The sequence below is a fragment of the Ambystoma mexicanum genome, chromosome 1p (assembly GCF_040938575.1).
Source record: "Ambystoma mexicanum isolate Mex_15411 chromosome 1p, UKY_AmexF1_1, whole genome shotgun sequence".
In the NCBI taxonomy this organism is placed as follows: Eukaryota; Metazoa; Chordata; class Amphibia; order Caudata; family Ambystomatidae; genus Ambystoma; species Ambystoma mexicanum.
Window position 1 is genome coordinate 758934967 of NC_090921.1, and position 22876 is coordinate 758957842.

Genomic DNA, 22876 nt, shown 5'->3' on the forward strand with positions numbered 1-22876 from the left:
GACATTTTCTTGGCACTCAAATTATAGATAAAAATTATCCCTGATCTGTTTCATTTATTCCATACCATGACCTCCTCTGTTCACACCTGCAAGACAAATACCTTCACTTAATTTCTCATTTTATTATTTTAGTAAAACATAGATACCAAAAGACACAATTAGCTCCATGACACATAAAGAAAACAGACACAAAACGGATGTCAGTCTGTCCTCTATTTTTATTCTGCTCTGTCAGATACACATAAAGGTGTCTCATGATGACAATGTTGGCCCACCATGGTTGGAGACATGCGTGGGCACATTACAAAACTGGAAAATGGCAAAGAAAAGTCAAAGGGCAACAGCAACGTTTTGGCAGTGGAATGTGGCAGCCCCCGCTTCCATGTGGATCTTCCTCTAGACCAGTTGGTGTCATGACATTTGTGTGCAGCTGTTCAGATTGGTTGTTTGTATCTTGTCGTCACTACCCTAGTCAGTGAAGTGCAGGGAGAGTTACAGGTGACTAGTGGCTAATCTGTATGGCCAGGTTCACGAATCACTGCACCTGCAGACCTCTCTGAGAGCCTCAAGTCACCCATTACCACAGAGCTGCCCCTCACCTGCGTTGGACACGTTCTTGAACTGTTACAGAATTATGCCCCTTTTGACCACAATTCTCACACCATTACAAACCTGCCTCTTGCGAGGTGTAACTTACACTGGCCTACATAGCAGACGCATCATCCATTCTTGCCGACCTGCACCTTTCTCTGTAAGGCATTAGCCAATCGCTTTTACACGCCCTTCCCTTCCTGTGAACCACAATAGACCAGTAGTACAGATTAGGCCCTTTGGCAGTGTGAGCACACAGTCCTGCTCCTTCCCTGGGTGAGATACAGTCACCCATCATCACAGTCCTGCTCCTTCCCTGGGTGACATACAGGCAGCTATCATCACAGTCCTGCTTCTTCCTCTGGGTGAGATACAGTCACCCATCGTCACAGTCCTGCTTTTTCCCATGGGTGAGTTACAGTCAACAATCATCAGAGCCCTGTTTCTTCTCCTGGGTGAGATACAGTCTCTCATCATTACAGGCCTGCTTCATCACTTAGGTGAGATACAGTCACCCATCGTCACAGTCCTGCTCCTTCCCTGGGTGACATACAGGCAACTATCATCACAGTCCTGCTTCTTCCTCTGGGTGAGATACAGTCACCCATCATCACAGTCCTGCTTCTTCCTCTGGATGAGATACAGTCATCCATCATTACAGCCCTGCTTCTTCCCCTGGGTGAGATACAGTCACCCAACATCACAGTCCTGTGTCTTACCAAGGGTGAGTTACAGTCAACCATCATCAGAACCCTGTTTCTTCTCCTGGGTGAGATACAGCCTCTCATCATTACAGGCCTGCTTCATCACTTAGGTGAGATACAGTCATCCATCATCACAGTCCTGCTTCTTCCTCTGGGTGAGATACAGTCATCCATCATCACAGTCCTGTTTCTTCCTCTGGGTGAGATACAGTCACCCATCATCACAGTCTTGCTCCGTCCCCTGGGTGAGACACCGTCGCCCATCACTACAGACCTGTCCCTCCGTCTGTGTGCGCCAACCACACTTTAACAGGCCTGCCACTAATACAAAGGATGAATTAGAAAGGAGTCTTCTTCACTTCACAATATTCCATTGTGTTATCTTTATGTGTTAAGTAAGGGAATTACTTCATCCTCCATGTTATCCGTACTCCAGTGAGAGACCATGTCCTCCCAATTGTATACTAACACGCACTGCCATCTTTTTAGCATTCTTCATTTTAGCCAATGTCACACAGTAGAGAACCCCCGCCTGACAAAGCCACAGCCCACCACAGTGCACACTGTAGTGTTAATCTGCTGCATGTCAATGAACGGTTTGGACACACCTTAGTGCCCTATTTATTTGGTCATGTTGTAGTGATGGCACATTACTCCAGCTTACGTGTGGCAGTGCAGAAGATTTGGAACACTACTGCAGTGTTCCTATGGCAATGTGAATTTGGCACATTGTGATGCGATGTCCCTCTGGTGATGTTGTGGACTGTACACACATTCTTATGGCAATGCTGTGGATTTGGCACATATACAATGCATTATTCCTTTGGTAATGCCGTGGATTTGGCACACTGTAACACACTATTCCTTTGGTAATGCTGTGAATTTGCTACACAACAGTGCGTTGTTTTTATGGTAAATCTGCAGTAATGCAGTGGATTTAACACAACGCCTTGCAGTATTTTTACAATGTGGATTTGGCTACTATTTTACTTGTCCTTTGGTAATGCTGTGAAGTTGATACGGAGTAGTGCATTGTTTCTATGGTAATGCTGTGGATGGTGTGCATCCCAGTATGATTATTTGTATTCAAATGTGGTGTTGAAATGTTACGGTGCAGTATTCCTATAGCAATGATGTAAATTTGGCACAATAAAGTGCTGTATTCTAATGAAAGGGGTGTGGCTTTTCTGCGGTCGTGCCGTTGATATAGTCCGCTGCTCTGCAGTAATCCTTTATATGTACTGGTGTTTTACTGGGATCTAGCAGCGAATTAAGTCTCTTTCTAGTCCCCAACGGAAGTGCTTTGGATTTAACACACATTAGTGAATTTTACACACACATGGCTCTCCAGATCCCTGCAATCTCTTCCATTGCCAAGCTGTATACACTCACTATGCAATCTGCTATTCATCCCAAATGTCTTTGCCACAGTCTTCCTTCAGAAGGTGGAAACTATCAGTGCTTCCTCCCTACTCATGCCCCTTACCTCTTCATCCATTCTACTTAGCGTGCAGTACCTTCACTCCGATCCCGATGGCTAAAACCATACTGCTTCTCTAACTGGTTTACCAAGTCACTACACAATTTCCTTACATCTTGCCTAGTCTGCGCCTTCTTTGTAAATCAACTTTTTCAAAACCCACTTTGCTTTTCCAATGCTGTAAGAGACGCAACTCCTCCAACACTGCCCTCTCTTTCCCCCATAACCCCTGAAAGGCGGCCGGTCATTAGCTTGACCAGTAGCACTTCACCAATAGATGTACCCATTTCTTGAAATCAGCCTCCAATTTCCTAGGATCTGCCCGGATCATCCCTCTCTTCTCCATCCTCATCCTCGCCCGCTTATCAGCTGCCCTGGACACTGTCGCTCTTGTCCCACTCTGATGATGTAATACTTGGATATCACTGGCACTGCTCATTCATACTTTCCAGAGTTGCCCTGTACCTCCAACAGCTCTGTCTCTACGAGTGCATGTCCCCGAAGGCTTTGTCTTTTGTAACCACCCTCTCGCCTTCCGCACAATTTCTTTGAGACATCATTTGCCTGTTCGATTTCTCCTACCCGATGGCAATCAAAGATGAGCCTCTCTTCCAGACTCATACCATGCTTGTGTGATCTAATCCCTCTCAGCAACTGGACTCGGGATTACTGCACCCCTCAACGACGGTCACTCACCCCAAAACCAGCCCATCTCCCGTTACAGTCCCACCCCAATCACAACCGCAGAGTTCATTTCAATTGAAGCAATGCTCTTTACCTACACCACCCTGTGCCCTATACCACCTGTTTAACATCCAGAAACCCAGCTCACCTGCCAATCGGGCCAGATCCTAATTAACACTCAAGTATTCAGTCAGCTGAACTCCTGCTGCAGCCTCCCCCAGTGCCTCTCTTACTGTTCCCCCTAAGCCCTTGATCAAGTCCTAAAATCCAACTCCTCTTTCTCCCCCACAAATATCAGGGTGACAGGCTTGCAGTGTGCCATACCTTCCTGTACAAGTTTCACACTGTTTGCTTTAAATCTGTCCATGACCCCCCCCTCCCTCCGACCACCCGAAACTGCATGCACCCCCTTATTAGCAGGCCTGTCTGCTCATAAACCAAACATTGTATTTAAACCTTGCTGCACCTGACCAAGAATCCAAGTACTGTAATGTGTATAAGTAAAGTAACAACAGCTGCTGTCTTGTAGAGGCTCACAACCCTATCCTCCAAATATTGGCTCTCTGTCGTAACCTTCCTTCTCTAAATGCCATCCCGTCATGCAAACCCCTATTGCATTTTGTGATTTCACACACTATAATGCAATACTGTGAATCTAGTGCACAGTAGTGCATTATTTCTGTTATAATGCTGTGAAGGGAATGCAGTTTTCCGGTATCTGGACATTTCATCTAAAACATTACGATCAAATGCCATTCCATCGACAAAATTGCATCGAAAAAATGTGCATTAAATACATGTTTTTTCAAGGTAAAGGGCTTAGTGTTATTTATAATGGGTTTTAAAGGGTACGGGGCAGGGGGGTGTTGGGTCCCCACATCTTATTTTTTTTAAAAAGAAAAAAACATGCATTCAATGGTAATTTTTTGATGCATTTTTTTAGATTTAATGGTCATTCGATGGTAAAAATTAGATGGAATGACCATAAACCCAGTTTTCCTCTGTTAGCAATGTGGGAATGCCATGCTGAGGCAATGTGTGGCGTGCTGCATGTTGGTCAGATTAGAGTGCCTAGATGCAGTTACGTTGGCCACTGGCACTGTGGAAGACGCTAACGCCCTAGGGCTCCAGTTATGGCGTGCTGCATGTTGATCAGATTAGAGTGCCTAGATGCAGTTACGTTGGCCACTGGCACTGTGGAAGGCGCTAAGGCCCTAGGGCTCCAGTTATGGCATCAGGGAGCATCCCATGTGCAGCAAGTAGTCCATTCATTTAAATTGGGCCTCATTACGAGTCTGGCGGTCACCAGGCGGTTTTACCACTTCGGTTACCGCCGGACTCGTATTACCATTCCACCTCCGTGACTCCCAGAAATACCAGGGCATTACGATCCTGGTGTCACGGGAATTCCGGAGGCGGAATTCGGTAAATCCCCATTCGCATAGGACTCAATGGGAATGGTGCTGGTGTTTCCACGTTCGCCTGCAGGCGGGTGGTGTTAAACCCGCCAGGTCAGACCTGGCGGGAAGATCACCTCCCGCCTGCAGGAATCGGGATCGGGCGGTCCGGAATTAACAGTGGCGGCGGGTTTACCGCCACTGTTAATTCCGGACCGCCCGACCTGTAATGAGGCCCATTGTCTCACCTGTGAGATGATCTAAGATATTCCATGACGATGAGTGAACACAGAGAAATCCTGAGAGGTGGAAATCCACTTTCTCTTTTCTTTCCCTTTTCCCCCCACCAACATCACAGACTCCACTGACCCTGGTTATTCATAATGTCCAGGTCCTCACAATACAAGCAAGATTGTGCACCCATGCATGCACCCATGCTTGTCAGCATGGTGCAATAAGGACCTTTGTCAGCAGACCATTTCACTAACCTTGTCAAGCCTTAGAGAAGTGTCTTTCCTTACTCCTCCATCTTGGGTCAGGTTTTTAATGTAGTAAATAAGGTTGAAAACGCTCCTCACCCAACCTTACATTGGCTTCCAGATCATGCTCCCCCCATGCCAAACCCACCCCCTTCTCCTGCGTTGTGCACCCTGGAGCAGCCTTTTGGTTGTGTGAACGCTTTACAAACAAGACGCAATCACATTCAGGGGTGTTCAAGAGGGATTGTGAGTGGCACCAGTGCAAATAGAGAGGTTTCCCAGAGAAGTGGTCGGCACCACATTGACGATTGTCTCTCTCGTATTGGTTCTATGGAGGATCCAGTCAAATGTGTCCTGACTAGGCGGTGTCTGATACATCTATCTTAAAGTTAGGCAGGTGTGCAGAACCATCAGTGCACCTCAACGTTTTGCGACTCTATACATGGCGCGAGTGTACCCCAGAGTCGGCGGCAAGCTCCCTCTCTTATGGCTCTGAATTCACCCGTTGACTTCTCTGAGGAGCCCCTTCAGAACCCGGTGAGTGTATGCAGGGGTTCTGCACCGGCCCAGATGCATCATTAACTTGCTGGATCTCTGAATACCACAGGGCGCATGTGGTCACCCAACAGTGTGAACTACGCTGCATGTCCCGCCAGGTGTCAAAGTGCCCCTCTATCAGCAATTCACCATGCCCTCCTCCCACCAAATATCACACCCCTCATGCCCAGTGACTTCTGAAAATGTAATTTCACTGTCCTGCGCAGACCCTACTTTCAATAACGGAAGCCCCTCTATAAGCTTTTCACCCCCTCCTGCTTAGTGTCTCCACTAATATAAGTTAACCATGTCCTGCCAAGTGCCCCCCTTAATGGCATTCCCACCTATCCTGCCCAGTTCCACCTCAAAATGTCACCAGACCCTATTTTGGCTAGTGCCCCTGTACACATCACTCCATTGGAGCTTGCCAGTGCCCACTCTAACCTCATCACGCCGATATACCCAGCACACACTCCACCCACATCACATCCGGTTCCATACACCATTTTCACTTGTCCTGCCAAGTGGCCACGTCATCATGGTTTCCCCGGTCCTACTAAGGGTCCGAACACAATATCATAGTGTCCAGTAAAGTGTCAGTGTCATTCTCTTTCATCATTGTTCAACACCCCCTTTCCATAGTCCTCATACCCTCTAGTGAAGAAATGTATTCTCCACCCACCTCCCCATTCACTTTGACCATAAAACAGTAGGTTGGCCAACTTAATGCAGCGGACACACAGATGCAGGTACACAGGAAGGGAAGGGCAGGTGGTGCAGGAACTGCAGGAGAGAGCAGCCTCTCTAGCAGAAGGACGAAGTGAGATTGAGCATGTGAGAACTTCAGAGGATATCTGAGAGGGTCTGGAAAAAACCTGCACATCATGCACTACATGTATGACAGAGGGCAGAAACGTGAGGGGTAACATGTCTGACAGAGAGAGACAACAGCTGAAGGCATAGAGTGGCAGACAAACCAAGACTGCAGAGGGTTACATCATGCTTCCGAGAGAAAGGGAGAGAGAGGGTGGCTATATACATTGCCAGAAAGCAGACAGAACCCTTCTGTGGGCGAGACATGGTTTAAAAGGAACTGAAGAGCTACAGTGAGGACACTGCATAGGGTCTGATCACAAAAGCACGAACCGCCAAGGGTGACTCACAGAGAGTGCATGCTACACACATGGTGGCAGAGGGCCTGACATGCAAGGTGTAACCGAGGCTCTGTGAGGTAGCAGGAACTGCAAAGGGTTATGCATTTAAGGGATTCCTAAAGCACACACCTAGAGGGTTACAAGTAGGGTGCAAGGGTACGTACCAGAGGAGTTGGGATCTGTAGGGGAGCAAGGACAACCGGGAAGAACTCCAGTGGGTGAGAAATAGGGTTCAGTAGCGAGGCCAGGAATTGGCGAGATGTTTGAAGATTAGGGTCCATCCTGAAGTTTGGGATGGAGGGGCCAGTCTTATCTGCATTGGTAACTTGTTCCAGATTCATGGTAAATAGTAAATAAAAGGCCTGTTTCCTATTTTGTTCCGCTCTTTTAGTTCTTTGTTTCCAGCCTGGTTATGCTGCCGCTTCTGTTGGTGTGCTAGCCTCTGGAGATGGTCAGTTTCTTGACCAGGCAGAGTAGTGTTTTGTTTGTGACTGCTTTGAGGGGGATGCAGACCATCGTGAACATGTTGTGTGCTTGAAGGGGTAGTCAGTGCAGCTCCCTAGGGAGGTAGTGATGTGGTCGCATGTTCTTAGCCTGTGATGGTGTGGGCTGCAGCATGATGGGACAGCTTTAAGAGGGCCGACGGTGGTTCCATATCTGACAAAGCAGAATCTTCAGGGTCTGAGGGACCGATGGTCTGACAGAGAGCAGCAACTGATTAGGGTAAGAGGGTATGTTAGAGAGAACATGGCTTGTATTGTGAAATAGAAAATGTAGTTCATGACGGAGCAGGAACATTAGGGGGTAACAGTGAGTCTGACCAAGAAAAAGGGAACAGCGGCTCTGGCAGAGAGAGCAGTGACTTTGAAGGACAACAGAGTGCTTCAAGCAGGACTTGCAGAGGGTTTGTCAGAAAAACCAGGAACTGCATAGTTCTACAAAGGGAACAGGAACTATAGATGGTGAAAAAAGGTCTGAAAGACAGAGAGAGCCGACAAAGAGGGTAACAATGCCTAACTTACTTAATTGTTTTTTTATAATGCACCTAATACCGTACCTGAGTTTGCTTTCTAAGCGCCGATCGGGGATTCGAAACTCTGTTGCTCTGCGTGGTCTTGCTTCCAAGACCAGCGCCTTGCCCCTGTTCTATCCTCCGTTCACAACCGATGAAACAACAAGATGAAACTGCAGAGGGTTGGCCAGAGGCTCTGACGAGGAGACAACGGCCTGCAGAGAGCAAGAGAGGCAATGCCTGATGGAGCAGAAAGTTCAGGAGGTGTCAGGGCCTAAAGAGGGTGGCCCGGGTCTACCAGAGCACATGGCCTACAAGGTGCAACCAAGACAAATCTTGGAAGATCAGGAACTGATGAAGGTAACAGTGTCTGACAGAGAAGGTAATGGAGAGGGGATGACAGAGCAAGGGATGCAAAGTGTGACAAAGAGACAGCTGGGGGCATAGTAGGGTCTGGCTCAGAGAGCATGACCTGTGGAGTGGGAGTGAGAACATGGCTGACAGAGCACAACAAAGGTAGTGCTTGGCAGATGACAGGTCTGAGAGCAAGAACTGCAGAGATAATAGCGGCTCTGACAGAGCAGGCACTGCATAGATACACGCAAAGAGCAGGAACCCTAGAAGTTGACACAGGGCCTGACAAAAAAAGAATGGCATGCAGAGGGCTGCAGAGTCATTGCCTGAAAGAGCAGCAAAGTGAGAGGGTATGAGAGAGAGGGGTTATGGTCTACAAAGAGTGAAAGATGGTGTGACAGAAAACATGGTTGGAAGAAGGCAACCAAGTTCCTGACGGAGCAGGATGATCAGAGGGTGACAGAGGCAATGGCGGGTGTACGGCGTAACAGAAGTGGGTCTGGCAGAGAGAGAATGAGATGCAGAGGGTCTGATATAGGCATGGTTCGAAATTACTGGGAGCTATTTAGCTCCTGATTCTAGCCCAGGAGAGTCTTGTTAGCTTGAAACCAACAGTTACCAGGAGCTACTTTTGGCATCCCAGGCCAACTTGTGTCTTATAAACATACATATGTGACATTAACTTTGAGTATTTGGAAGCGTTACTAAAAAGAATTAGGACATATCTAGCACACGTTTAATGGGCCAAAAGTTAGTTTACGTCTCCTGTTGTAGTTAGATTTGCAGTGCGCTGTGTATTTGTTCCTGGTTCCCCAGTGGTAGCTCCTACTTACTGGGTGATACCCGATATCCAGGGGATGGTTATAGCTGCTGCTCACTGGTTCTTAATTTCGAACCTTGAATAAAGGGAATATGGCCTGTCCGGAGAGAGGAAGCGGTGCAAAGACCCCAAAGAAAACGCATAGCTGGGGAAAGACAGAAACATTGAAGGTAAGATGAGAAAGCAGACTTTAGCTGACAGTAGAGAGAACGTATAAATAAGAACTATGTCAATATGTAGTGTGAACCTGCCCAGGAGGGCGGCGCCATGACTAAAACCGGCAGAAGGACATAGTGCCAGGACAGATTACAGGTCTGATTATTCAAGGAAGTATGAAAGCAGCAGGGCCTTTCGAATAGTATGTGTTGCTTTCTTAAATGGTGAACCAATTTGGAATGTAACAAAAATAATAATAAACAGTGACCAAGGAAAATTGCTGGTAACTTCTTTACCTAATATCCGATATGACTCTGCAGGTTGCAGTCATATCTGATATATGTAGTCGTATTTATGGATGTGCCATTTGTGTCTAGTAATTGTCCGTCGTGTCTGTCTAACTGCCCTTGTGTCTGAAATGTGGTGTGTGAAAAATTGCTGGCACGTGACGCCATGGTTGGCACTGTCGTCGCTGAGTTGTTCCGTCATGTCTGCCATGTGTTCTCGTTTCCTAATAGCATGGTCGTGTTTTGACGTGAGTATGGCTCTCACTCAAGGGATACTGCCATTGGTACGGTTTGGGCAGTGTAATGAGCATTCCACTGGAGCCCTATATGAAGACTACTGAAATGGCAACAAGCTGTAGGAACAACGCAGGCATCAGGGCTAGACGAGGAACACCGGCTGCACCACCCTCTAGGAGTCTGTAGCGGGTAATCTCTTTCTTCACAGTCTCCTCTGTGGCACTGCATGTGTAGAGGCCGGCCTCCATGGGTGTGTCTTTGCCAAAGCGCAGTATGCAGACCTCGCCGTCGATGGTGCACCTGTGGAACTTGGACGTATCTTTACTCCATGTGTAAGTGGCATGGTGGGAGCGCACTGGGCACGGAAAGTAGACGTAACTGCTAGGCAACACAGACACTTGCTTCTCGTCCACATCAGGAGAGTGTCCCTCTGGTTATGGTTGGGATCAAGTGGAGAAAGAGAGAAAAGACAAATCTAATGTAAACATTGGTGCAGGTCTGATTTCCTCATTCCAGAACCCACAACTTAGTCATGAGACATCTCAAATTAACCAGTGGATCATACCATGCCGAGCGAAATGCGGGTGGGGTGGGTGCAACGGGTTCCAATATGAGGGAAAGGGGAACAAATGATGACCCATGACTCATTTACCACTCTTTTGAGACCAGCCTGTCGAGGCAGCCTCTCATTTCATAGTTCTGTGAAGCCTTTCTCTCTATGTTAGAGCCATAAAACCCATGAAGAAGACATGCCCAGACCTCTGGCTTTCCGATGGCTCTTCGATGTAAGAATGTGCACCCATGATGATATACCAATCCCATCAACCCATCTCTTTCCATGCTTGCATGCCCAGTTGCTCCTACCTAAAGCATCTCCGCAGGCTGTCACGTTCGTTGCATCCAGACTCTGCAGCATGTTGCTGATGTGGAGAAGATGTGTCATAAGTTAATGACGGGGTATGTTTTGGTGGCGGGGGGATCAAGTGATGTGAAGAATTTGAATAAAAACAGCAAGTGCTGAAAGCATTGGAGGTGAACCCACAACCCACCTGTCTGTGCCGTTCACGGTAAATGAACACTTTTTAGCAGATAGGTCCCATCCGCAGTGGGGGTCACGGCCCAAGACGCACTCCCAGCAGGTGTCTCCATAACCTGCGCAGTCAGCCAGAGGTAGGCGGGTGGCCTCATTCTCAGTTCCCAGGTAAATGTGTCCCTGTGGGAAACACAGATTAGTGAATAAAGGAGCAGATCATCTATGGTCTTGGCTAACCTATCAGTTTTGATATGTGTGTCATAGGGTATGATAGGGTGTGAGAATCTCAACTTCTGTATTTATTGTTTTGTTTTGTGTTATTAAGAGTGACAAATATGCCATTACTCTAGACTAAGATCAAGCAAACATACCAGTCTTGTGTTGAAACATTCAAGTTGCATCAATCTTGTCTTGAAATTCAATTGGGTACAAGGGTGCTCTGATCAACGTGCACCACTACTATAAGGGAAGTCAAGATAGCCACAATTGCCTGTAGTGTTAGCAATGTTAGTGCTATATTTCACTATGACCAGTTATATCTCATCTACCACAATAAACAATTGGATCTCAGTTAACACGTGTTTCTACCCAAATAGATATTTTTCAAGGCTGACAGATTATATCAATAACATAAACATGAAATCATATTCAGGCAAAAGGTCATCACAATAATCATGATTGACAGAGCAATGTCGTTGTATTCGTGGAATACCAACACAGTTAAACAATTACACATACAAGAACAACACCATTTTTTTTTAATTAGTAGGTTACATTAATGATCGATAATGAATACAGAGGTAAATGAAGGACGCAACAAAAGAAAGAAAGAGAAAAACATAACACGCCATGTTAACACTGCAATAACCATATGGTAAAAGCTAAACTAACACATGCACTGCACCTCTACCACCAAAGCCATACCACCAAGTGATACTAATACTGCAAACCAATAACCAAAGATCTCTGTGTTAACACCATACAATAAGTGATAATCCCATGTCTTCAAAGCAAGCACACTATAATAAATGTTCCTCCAAAAGTCTAATGGGTGTCTCGACACTCTTACTACATTACGCTCTGCTCCAGGTAAGCAGACCTGCTACACTGCTCCCCGTATCACCAATATACACGGGTTCTTCCCATAACAATGCGCGTCGCATAGATTAGCAAAACCAACGTGTCTGGCTTCTTCAAATGGAACTCTGCCCTGTGTATCCACACGTCGGCACTCTCTCAGTAAAGCCGCTAACACATATTTCGTTATGGGCTTATCCCATACAATATACAAAACCGCCTGATTGTCATAGTACGCACAAATACAATACAATGTACTGTCAATGTATTCTGCGCTTCATGCTTTGTTGTATTCAAATACAGCCTCTGTAATTGCAGACAGGCTACTGTGCTAGGTACCCAATACTCGCAATGTTTTGTTTATTAGCCACACCTATTGCTTAGATATTCTCAGCACTGCCACTACTGTACCTTAGCCTCTAGTGAATGCTCTGCCAGCATTGTTCCCTAGCCTCTAGTGAATGCTCTGCCAGCATTGTACCTCAGCCTCTAGTGAATGCTCTGCCAGTATTGTTCCTTAGCCTCTAGTGAATGCTCTGCCAGCATTGTTCCTTAGCCTCTAGTGAATGCTCTGCCACTACTGTACCTCAGCCTCTAGTGAATGCTCTGCCAGCATTGTTCCTTAGCCTCTAGTGAATGCTCTGCCAGCATTGTTCCTTAGCCTCTAGTGAATGCTCTGCCAGCATTGTTCCCTAGCCTCTAGTGAATGCTCTGCCACTACTGTACCTCAGCCTCTAGTGAATGCTCTGCCAGCATTGTTCCTTAGCCTCTAGTGAATGCTCTGCCAGCACTGTTCCCTAGCCTCTAGTGAATGCTCTGCCAGTATTGTTCCTTAGCCTCTAGTGAATGCTCTGCCAGTATTGTTCCTTAGCCTCTAGTGAATGCTCTGCCAGCACTGTTCCCTAGCCTCTAGTGAATGCTCTGCCACTACTGTACCTCAGCCTCTAGTGAATGCTCTGCCAGTATTGTTTCTTAGCCTCTAGTGAATGCTCTGCCATCATTGTTCCTTAGCCTCTAGTGAATGCTCTGCCACTACTGTACCTCAGCCTCTAGTGACTGCTCTGCCAGTATTGTTCCTTAGCCTCTAGTGAATGCTCTGCCAGTATTGTTCCTTAGCCGCTAGTGAATGCTCTGTCAGTATTGTTCCTTAGCCTCTAGTGAATGCTCTGCCAGCATTGTTCCTTAGCCTCTAGTGAATGCTCTGCCACTACTGTACCTCAGCCTCTAGTGAATGCTCTGCCAGCATTGTTCCTTAGCCTCTAGTGAATGCTCTGCCACCATTGTTCCTTAGCCTCTAGTGAATGCTCTGCCAGCATTGTTCCTTAGCCTCTAGTGAATGCTCTGCCAGCATTGTTCCTTAGCCTCTAGTGAATGCTCTGCCACTACTGTACCTCAGCCTCTAGTGAATGCTCTGCCAGCATTGTTCCTTAGCCTCTAGTGAATGCTCTGCCAGCATTGTTCCTTAGCCTCTAGTGAATGCTCTGCCACTACTGTACCTCAGCCTCTAGTGAATGCTCTGCCAGTATTGTTCCTTAGCCTCTAGTGAATGCTCTGCCAGCATTGTTCCTTAGCCTCTAGTGAATGCTCTGCCACTACTGTACCTCAGCCTCTAGTGAATGCTCTGCCAGCATTGTTCCTTAGCCTCTAGTGAATGCTCTGCCAGCATTGTTCCTTAGCCTCTAGTGAATGCTCTGCCACTACTGTACCTCAGCCTCTAGTGAATGCTCTGCCAGCATTGTTCCTTAGCCTCTAGTGAATGCTCTGCCAGTATTGTTCCTTAGCCTCTAGTGAATGCTCTGCCACTACTGTACCTCAGCTTCTAGTGAATGCTCTGCCAGCATTGTTCCTTATCCTCTAGTGAATGCTCTGCCAGCATTGTTCCTTAGCCTCTACTGAATGCTCTGCCACTACTGTACCTCAGCCTCTAGTGAATGCTCTGTCAGTATTGTTCCTTAGCCTCTAGTGAATGCTCTGCCAGCACTGTTCCCTAGCCTCTAGTGAATGCTCTGCCAGCATTGTTCCTTAGCCTCTAGTGAATGCTCTGCCACTACTGTACCTCAGCCTCTAGTGAATGCTCTGCCAGCATTGTTCCTTAGCCTCTAGTGAATGCTCTGCCACCATTGTTCCTTAGCCTCTAGTGAATGCTCTTCCAGTATTGTTCCTCAGCCTCTAGTGACTGCTCTGCCAGCATTGTTCCTTAGCCTCTAGTGAATGCTCTGCCAGCATTGTTCCTTAGCCTCTAGTGAATGCTCTGCCAGCATTGTTTCTTAGCCTCTAGTGAATGCTCTGCCATCATTGTTCCTTAGCCTCTAGTGAATGCTCTGCCACTACTGTACCTCAGCCTCTAGTGACTGCTCTGCCAGTATTGTTCCTTAGCCTCTAGTGAATGCTCTGCCAGTATTGTTCCTTAGCCGCTAGTGAATGCTCTGTCAGTATTGTTCCTTAGCCTCTAGTGAATGCTCTGCCAGCATTGTTCCTTAGCCTCTAGTGAATGCTCTGCCAATACTGTACCTCAGCCTCTAGTGAATGCTCTGCCAGTATTGTTCCTTAGCCTCTAGTGAATGCTCTGCCAGTATTGTTCCTTAGCCTCTAGTGAATGCTCTGCCAGTATTGTTCCTTAGCCTCTAGTGAATGCTCTTCCAGCATTGTTCCTTAGCCTCTAGTGAATGCTCTGCCAGTATTGTTCCTTAGCCTCTAGTGAATGCTCTGCCAGCATTGTTCCTTAGCCTCTAGTGAATGCTCTGCCAGCATTGTTCCTTAGCCTCTAGTGAATGCTCTGCCACTACTGTACCTCAGCCTCTAGTGAATGCTCTGCCAGCATTGTTCCTTAGCCTCTAGTGAATGCTCTGCCAGCACTGTTCCCTAGCCTCTAGTGAATGCTCTGCCAGCATTGTTCCTTAGCCTCTAGTGAATGCTCTGCCAGCATTGTTCCTTAGCCTCTAGTGAATGCTCTGCCAGCATTGTCCCTTAGCCTCTAATGAATGCTCTGCCAGTATTGTTCCTTAGCCTCTAGTGAATGCTCGGCCAGCTTTGTTCCTTAGCCTCTAGTGAATGCTCTGCCACTTCTGTACCTCAGCCTCTAGTGAATGTTCTGCCAGTATTGTTCCTTAGCCTCTAGTGAATGCTCTGCCAGCACTGTTCCTTAGCCTCTAGTGAATGCTCTGCCACTACTGTACCTCAGCCTCTAGTGAATGCTCTGCCAGTATTGTTCCATAACCTCTAGTGAATGCTCTGCCAGCATTGTTCCTTAGCCTCTAGTGAATGCTCTGCCAGCACTGTTCCCTAGCCTTTAGTGAATGCTCTACCAGCATTGTTCCTTAGCCTCTAGTGAATGCTCTGCCACTACTGTACCTCAGCCTCTAGTGAATGCTCTGCCAGTATTGTTCCTTAGCCTCTAGTGAATGCTCTGCCAGCACTGTTCCCTAGCCTCTAGTGAATGCTCCACCACTACTGTACCTCAGCCTCTAGTGAATGCTCTTCCAGTATTGTTCCTTAGCTTCCAGTAACTGCTCTGCCACTACTGGTCCCTAGCCTGCTGTGCTTGCATATTGCCCATAGAGCTAACAGCCTCCCCAGGCTATTACTGTCCTAGGGAATATAAACCAGTTAGACTGATCCAGTCTAGAGTGATACACCCATCCAACATGTACACCCTGCCTCTATTCATATGCATGTTAGGCACTCTGATCACACTCGATCGCAGGCCAGATCCAGACAACCACGCGAACAACAGCAGTCTTAACTCCAACACCATTGACTTTTTGCCTAGTCCCTTCCAACACATCACGCTCTCAGCCATGCACCCTACTACACTGCACTCCAGACAACACAGACTCAAGATCCACACTCACCCAATGAACCTTGCTAGCACACCCTCCTCCATCTCACTCAGAAACAACCACCTACGATCTAGGACCATCTTTAGAGCAAACACCAGACACCTCTACCCGACAGACATTAGCACTAGCAGCACTCAGGTGCGCCACCAGATTCCCATCCACAATAATACCAAACAATCCTCCTCATCGCATAAAACAGAAACCACAGCGCCTACTAAAATGAACAACCAACCCCTTCTCTACAAATGCACCGTACTCAATGTTCGCTCATTTAACGCCCATGCGTTAGAAGTTAATGATCTAATCACCAGCCAAGATTTAGACATAATCGCCATCACTGAAACCTGGCTTCACGAGGCCTCAGGCCCAGCCATCACAATTGCACTTCCCAAAGGTTACTCTATCCTCAGACAGGACAGGTTAGTCAAAACAGGAGGAGGAGTAGCCCTAATATTCAAAGAAAACATTTCCATCAGACCTATACCCCACCAGGGAGAAGGAAATGTAGACATCCTATCCACCAAAATAGCCCTATCGCCAAAAAGTACCATAAATATAAATGTGGTTTACCGCCCACCAGGAACCCCGTCAGACTTCATAGGACAAGTCACCCACCTTCTAGGAAACAATATCAAAAAATCTACCAAAACGCTACTCTTAGGAGACATAAATCTAGGCTTCAACGACGCCAACGACAAAACCGCCACATCCTTTACGAAAGACCTTAACGACCAGGGCTTCTCCCAGAAAGTCACTTCTCACACACACGTAAAAGGTTTTATTTTAGACTGGGTTATAGACCATAACTGCGACACTACCATTGTATCCAACACTGCCCTCCCATGGACAGACCACAACTGCCTACAATTCAACATCCCCATAACCCCATGCGCCAAGCCCACCTCACCAGCACCGGCTACATTAGCCAGAAGCCCAAAAATCTCACTGCAGAGAATATCAGTGCCTATCTCAACGTCCCATGCCTAGCGCCACCATTCTCACCTGACCCCATCATACTAACGGAATTATTCAAAGACACATTGACCAGTGCCATCAACACAGTCGCCCCGCTAGACACTAAAAAAGAAAAGAAATCATTCCACTCCAATTCACGGTTCACAGAAGAGCTCCTAAATCTGTGCAACACCAAACGTCAGGCGCTAAAAACCTGGCAGGCTAATCCCTGTGACACAACTAAAGACATCTTCCGAACCATCGCAAAAAAATACAAAGACTCCATATTCAAAGCCAAATCAGAAACCTACAATAATAGAATCTCCTTGGCCAAGTCACAATCTAAAGAACTCTTTACCATCTTTAAATAATTAACAGTACCCCCCACTTTCACTGACAAAATCGTTAAAGATGAAGCCTGGTGCTCCAGCATACAAACTGCCATGCTAAATAAAATAGACCTCCTCCAGAACAAAATCTCAGACCATTACAAAGCATTACCTATACAGAAGCACCAGAAACAAACCCTTCACAATCGCACAGATAACAACCCTCCTAAATTCTCCTTCTCTGAAATATCTGAGGCAGATGTCTTAGACATCCTTAAACATCTTAAACCTTCGCTATGCAAGGGCGATATTTGCCCCCCCAAAATCATCAAAGAATGCGCTGAGCAACTCGCTCCTCTCTTTACCGCCTTCATAAACGCCTCTTTCAAAACAGGCATAGTCCCCAACTGCCTGAAAGAGGCCTGGCTACGTCCACTCCTAAAAAAAACACACTAGACCCCTCTCAACCTAACAACTACAGACCCATAACAACAGTCCCATTCCTTCTTAAAATACTAGATAAGGCTGCTCACAGGCAAATCCAACTGTACCTCGAAACCAACTCAATCCTTGGAAAGAGACAATCGGGGTTCCGCAAAGGACACGGAACGGAACCGCCCTACTAGATCTGAAAAACCAAATCACCTCCATCCTTGACAAGGGCAAGCCTGCCTTACTCCTGCTCTTAGATCTCCCAGCAGCGTTTGATCGCATCAACCATAACACCCTCACCAATCACCTCACGCACGCAGCGCACTTCTCCAATCACACAGCAACTTGGATCACTTCCTTCTTAGAAGGCAGAGCCATGAAAGTGTTCTCTAACATAGCAAACACTGAGCCCACTATCATACACCCCCAGGGATCATGTACTGCCCCAACGCTTTACAATCCATTTACAAAGCCTCTCTTTGATAAACTGGATGCACTTGGGATCACATACACAAACTATTCTGATGATACCCAGGTGCTCCTTCCCCTCACCGGTAGCTATCTCCAAGACGCATCCACCCTTCAACAAATTTATTCCACAATCCAAGCCTGGATGGCCACTAATGGATTATGCCTCAATGGGGATAAAACTTAAATCCTCATCCTCGGTCAAAAATCCACGCTAGCCAAACTGGGTCCGACCTATCAAAACTTCTGCATTGACAACTGTGTCATCCCAGTCCTATCCTCCGTTAAAACGCTCAGAGTCCACATTGATACTACACTATCTATGAACAAACAAGTTAGCGCCATTGTATCGGCCTCCACTCTAAGTACCAAATTGATCAACGCCATAAAGCCTTTCCTTACAAAAGACAACGGCCTCTCCATTGCGAGAGCCACCATAGGAGCCAAATGGACTATTGCAACTCCCTCCTAGCTGGTACATCAAAAAAAAACACTAGCCAGACTCCAAACTACTCAATACAACTCCCTCAGAGCAGCACTCAGTATTCCTAAAAGAGAACACATATCTCAAGCAAGAAAAAATGTACACTGGTTACCAGTTAAAGATCGAATCAACTTCAAGATTCTCTCCACCGCAAACAAATGCATCAACCTAACTGCACCTTCTTACCTATCGGACTCCCTAGCTAGAACACAATCTACAAGACCCACAACACTAGGGTACACCAACCTACTCACAGTACTGCGAATTACCAGGGCAAAGGCGGGAGGAATAGGATTCCCCTACCTGGCACCCAAGCTATGGAACACGCTACCCACAGCCCTCAGAGCTGAAACCTCTCTCCATGCCTTCTGCAAAAATCTAAAAACGACACTCTTCAATTAGCTGCTAGCTTATTGTCTGTACTTGCTTACAACTATGCTTTCTGCACCTATTGTAACCAATACTACAATGCCAATTCCTGCTGTATGTGTTTTACGTGTCTACTGTAACTAAGATGTAAACTTCGAGTGTAACCAGCGCCACAATGCCTACAGGCTGCTGTGCGCTTAACAAATGTGAATAAATAAATAAATAAACGTACCTACTAAGTCAGTTTTAATAACTCTTTAAATGTCAGAATCGACCTGTGAGGAATCGCACCTGAAACGCCAAAAGTGACAAAAAAGTTCCATAATCGTTAATAGGCCAAGAAAGATCGCTCAAAAGACCAACACCACCTCAAAGCGTCTAACTTGCGGATACACATTCGGCTCCAGAGAAACAGAGACCTTGCTTCTTGATCAGCAACTATATTTGTGAATCAGATGCCTGGGCGTAAATTAACTGATTTGTCATTTTTACACAGGTGACAAATGGGTGCCGATTTATACACTATCCATGATATGAAATTAAAATCAAAACACAAAACAGCATTTAGAATGGGAGGGTGTCTGGAGGGTAGTGGTTAGAGCCAAGATGGATATGAAGTTAAGTCATATTTGTGCAGATGAGTAAATTGGGGTGGATAATGAGCTATGCTGGGGCTGTCAGCAGATGAGGGGTACATTGCTTCATATGCTTTGGGAATGTAGTAGAGTAGTGGATTTCTGGAGGGAGATATTGGATAGGCTCGATGCAATTTGGAATATCTCATTCCCACGTACCTCTGGGGCAGTGATTCTTTTTTCAACTGAGGGTATATGTGTAAATGCTTACGAATCATCGGGTTGGATTGATAAAGCATTATTGGTGGCAATTTAGCAAATTCTGAAACAATGGAAGACGCAAAAGAAGCCTCTATTGGGGGAGGCACTGTGACAACTTGCCGCATGTCGCAACCCTGCAGTGCACCGTGCGCAGCATCCTGATCTTGAGACCTGCCTGCGGCACACACGGTGCAGAGTGGCTCGCTGCTGCTTCCTCCCTCCTCGACTTCTCCCTGTCGAGCCGGACCCGGAGAGGTAGTCGCCTGGAACCACAGGGTGGATTTCGAACAGCCAAGTCACGGAGGCGGCGAGCGCCCATCTGGCCCCATTGCCAATGAAGCCGCTGACCTGCAGCGCTTCCCTGAATATCGGAGTCTGCTGCACAACTCCAGTGATATACAATCCTTGCTGGGGGAGGCTCTCCGCTGTCCAGTGTTGTTGGCCTGTGGGCGGGAGACTTGATTGAGCTTCGGAGCGTAGAGGCGGCGGAGGCTGACACCGTGCGTGGCCGTGATGCTCCCCGTATTGTGATGCTAACCCTGATTCCTGGCTGGTGCTGTCGGGTGCGGGGTGACTGCAGCCCTTCTTCTAGCCGGTGTCCCACGGTGAGGGCCCAGTCCACCTTGGATATCGTAGCTGGTGCGGCACGCAGTGCTTGGTAACTGTTGCACAGCAGGAATGAGGCCCCAATCCTGATCCTTCTACAGCTACTGCTGCTCCGGCTCGTGGAGTCATTGACAGCGGGCTGGGTGCATGACCGAGCTTCAACCATTGAAGGTGCGCCGTGAAGGGGCACTGATGTTGGTTTCCTCCCCTGCGGCGACGCAGACCTGCCCTTCGTGGTGGCTTGTACTGCATAGGCGTACTTGGGACACCTTCTGCCTGGAATCTGATACTAAGCTATAACCAAGAATTAAGGTGACCCTCCGCCAGAGCGGAATACACTTGCAGTTCTAGGTGTTGGGTAACCCCATGAACAGTGATCCGTAGTGCCAACGTTGGAGGGGCATGTCTGAACACCACAACTTGCTCTAATCCTGTGATATAAACTAGTCCGGACCCCTGCCGGGCAGCTCTGAGTACAGGAGCCAGCGGCTGGCATCACCACTCTGCCCTCAATGGGTGTCAGATCTGCAACTGTGAGTACAAGGACACTGCACTTGGCCATTAATAGAACTGGTGGAGGACCCGCTTGGGACAGCTGTGGAGGGGTTGTGGACGAGGTGTCACCAAGCCATGTTTTTTTCTCCTCCCTGCTGCCATTGCCTATGGATGTACTGAATGAGGGGGGCTAACTTTTCCTGAAGCAAAGACCTGCCCCTGTGTCTCTGTGGGGAGTGGATCCTTCTCCTGTGGCGCTTACCCAGGGCAGACGCCCGCTAGTTCCATCTTACATGGTGTTGCAACAATACCTACTGGGCTGTGGTACTTGAAGCCCGAAATACGATTCCTGGTGTGGCCCAGGACCACTAACTGGAACCTACGGTGAAGTCTGGTTGCTCAAACCCTGGGTCGAGGGCTTGCAGGCTGAGAGCCCATGTCCTTGTACTAAAATACCCTCAGGCACCTCTGCTAACCCTTTTCACCCTGTGCCTCGCCCTCCCTGGTGCTCCCCGGCATCGCTGCTAAGCCTTACGACGGATACAGCCCACCTAATACAATGTGGAGATCTCTGGTAAAGGCCCTGTACACACCGCACTGGGTTGTGGTGCAGTAAGAACCCTACAGCACCCCCCTTGCTTTTCCCCTCTGATCCGACAGCTGCTGCGGCCACACTGCTGACACATGCCAATAAAACGCCCTCTCCTGGAAAGGCCTGCCATGGGGCTCCCTGCTGTGTGCGGCCTTGAGTGCACCTCTTCCCCCCCTCTCTCTGGTGGAACACAATTTCGACACTCGACTCTTATTACACTCCTCCCGCTTGGGCTGGGCTGTCAACATGACTAAAGGATGTGGGAAGAAACAAAGTTTACGCCGAGAGAATCCGGAGATCCTGTCAAGTCTGGGGCAGCCCCACCCTCTCCTAGCAATACAGAACCGACAGAGATGCAGAAGATGATGGACTATATGAGGGAGGGGTTCACTACCCTCAATACAAAGCTGGATGATATGAGTGACACTATCAGTTCCATCAAAGCCTGAATGGAAAAAACTGATACATGCGTGACTGAAGTTGAGACCAGGGTTGCCGTGACGGAAGATGAGGTTACTGTGCTTGGGTCCAACCTTACCGCGCTCACCAAACAGGTGCAGGAGATCGGGCAAAAGAATGAGGATTTAGAGTCCAGGTAGTCCAGGTACAGGCATAATAATATACACATCATAGGTGTTCCCGTAGACATAAGTCATTCCTAACGGTGAAGAAGAGGCTCTGGGACCTTTGTGTCAACTATGCAATGATGTTCCCCACCAAACTTCAGAGTGAACATTCCGAGAAGGTCTATTTCTTTACAATACCAGAAGAAGCAATGAAGTTTCTTGATCAACACTTTCCCGGCTACCATCGCCCTACACAGTTGTCATATTTCTGTTGATATACCGATTATTATCCTCTTTCTAGACACAGCTTAATGTGCGATCCTTCATGGGCTGATGTAGTCATTATCTTCCAGTTGTGTCTATGTTTTTATCTTATTAAGGTGCATTGTAATTTTCTCGCACTATGACCGCCGCGATGTAGGTAGGCTACATGGCGCAAACAGCCCCCTCATGATAATTCGCAATGATGTCCATTACAGTTGGTATGGCCAATTCGTCCCCCTTATTGATCGGGAGGCGGGGGAGGTGGGTGCGGTTCAGGGCATCATCCCTCTAGTTGAGGGGGTGGCAGGTAGTTGGGGTGGTATCAGGGCCCAGAAAAGGCTTGACACAGGGTGCAGTGGCATCAGAAGACTACAATGTTACACGACACTACTCTTAGGGCAGCGATACTTGGACCAATACTGGTCCAGGCTCTCTCAACTAATGGGATTGGAATATGGCTGACACTATAAGGCAATTATTCCAAGATGCGCAGGCATCAGCTACATGCAGAGCAGCACAAGGCACGTATCCTCTATTTGCAAGAGGCACATGCACAGGCATTTGGATGCGAGAGATTTGCCCAAGGCTGGGGCTCTCAGCGATTCTATACAAAATACTCTAACAAGAGCTGTGGGGTTAT

At 47.5% G+C, this 22876-nt stretch overlaps 1 protein-coding gene across 1 annotated transcript in view; it reads right to left on the reverse strand.

Moving 5' to 3' along the window:
• Nucleotides 1–5038: 5038 nt before the first annotated feature.
• LOC138580339 (semaphorin-7A-like) overlaps nucleotides 5039–22876 on the reverse strand; it is a 234258-nt gene continuing 216420 nt past the window's right edge. Inside the window, exons 12-14 of the mRNA XM_069650793.1 lie at nucleotides 10942–11105; nucleotides 10757–10812; nucleotides 5039–10322 (exon numbers count right to left, since the gene is read on the reverse strand). Of these exons, the coding sequence (XP_069506894.1) occupies nucleotides 9979–10322; nucleotides 10757–10812; nucleotides 10942–11105 (564 nt within the window). The 3' untranslated portion in view covers nucleotides 5039–9978. The remainder of the gene's footprint in view (nucleotides 10323–10756; nucleotides 10813–10941; nucleotides 11106–22876) is intronic.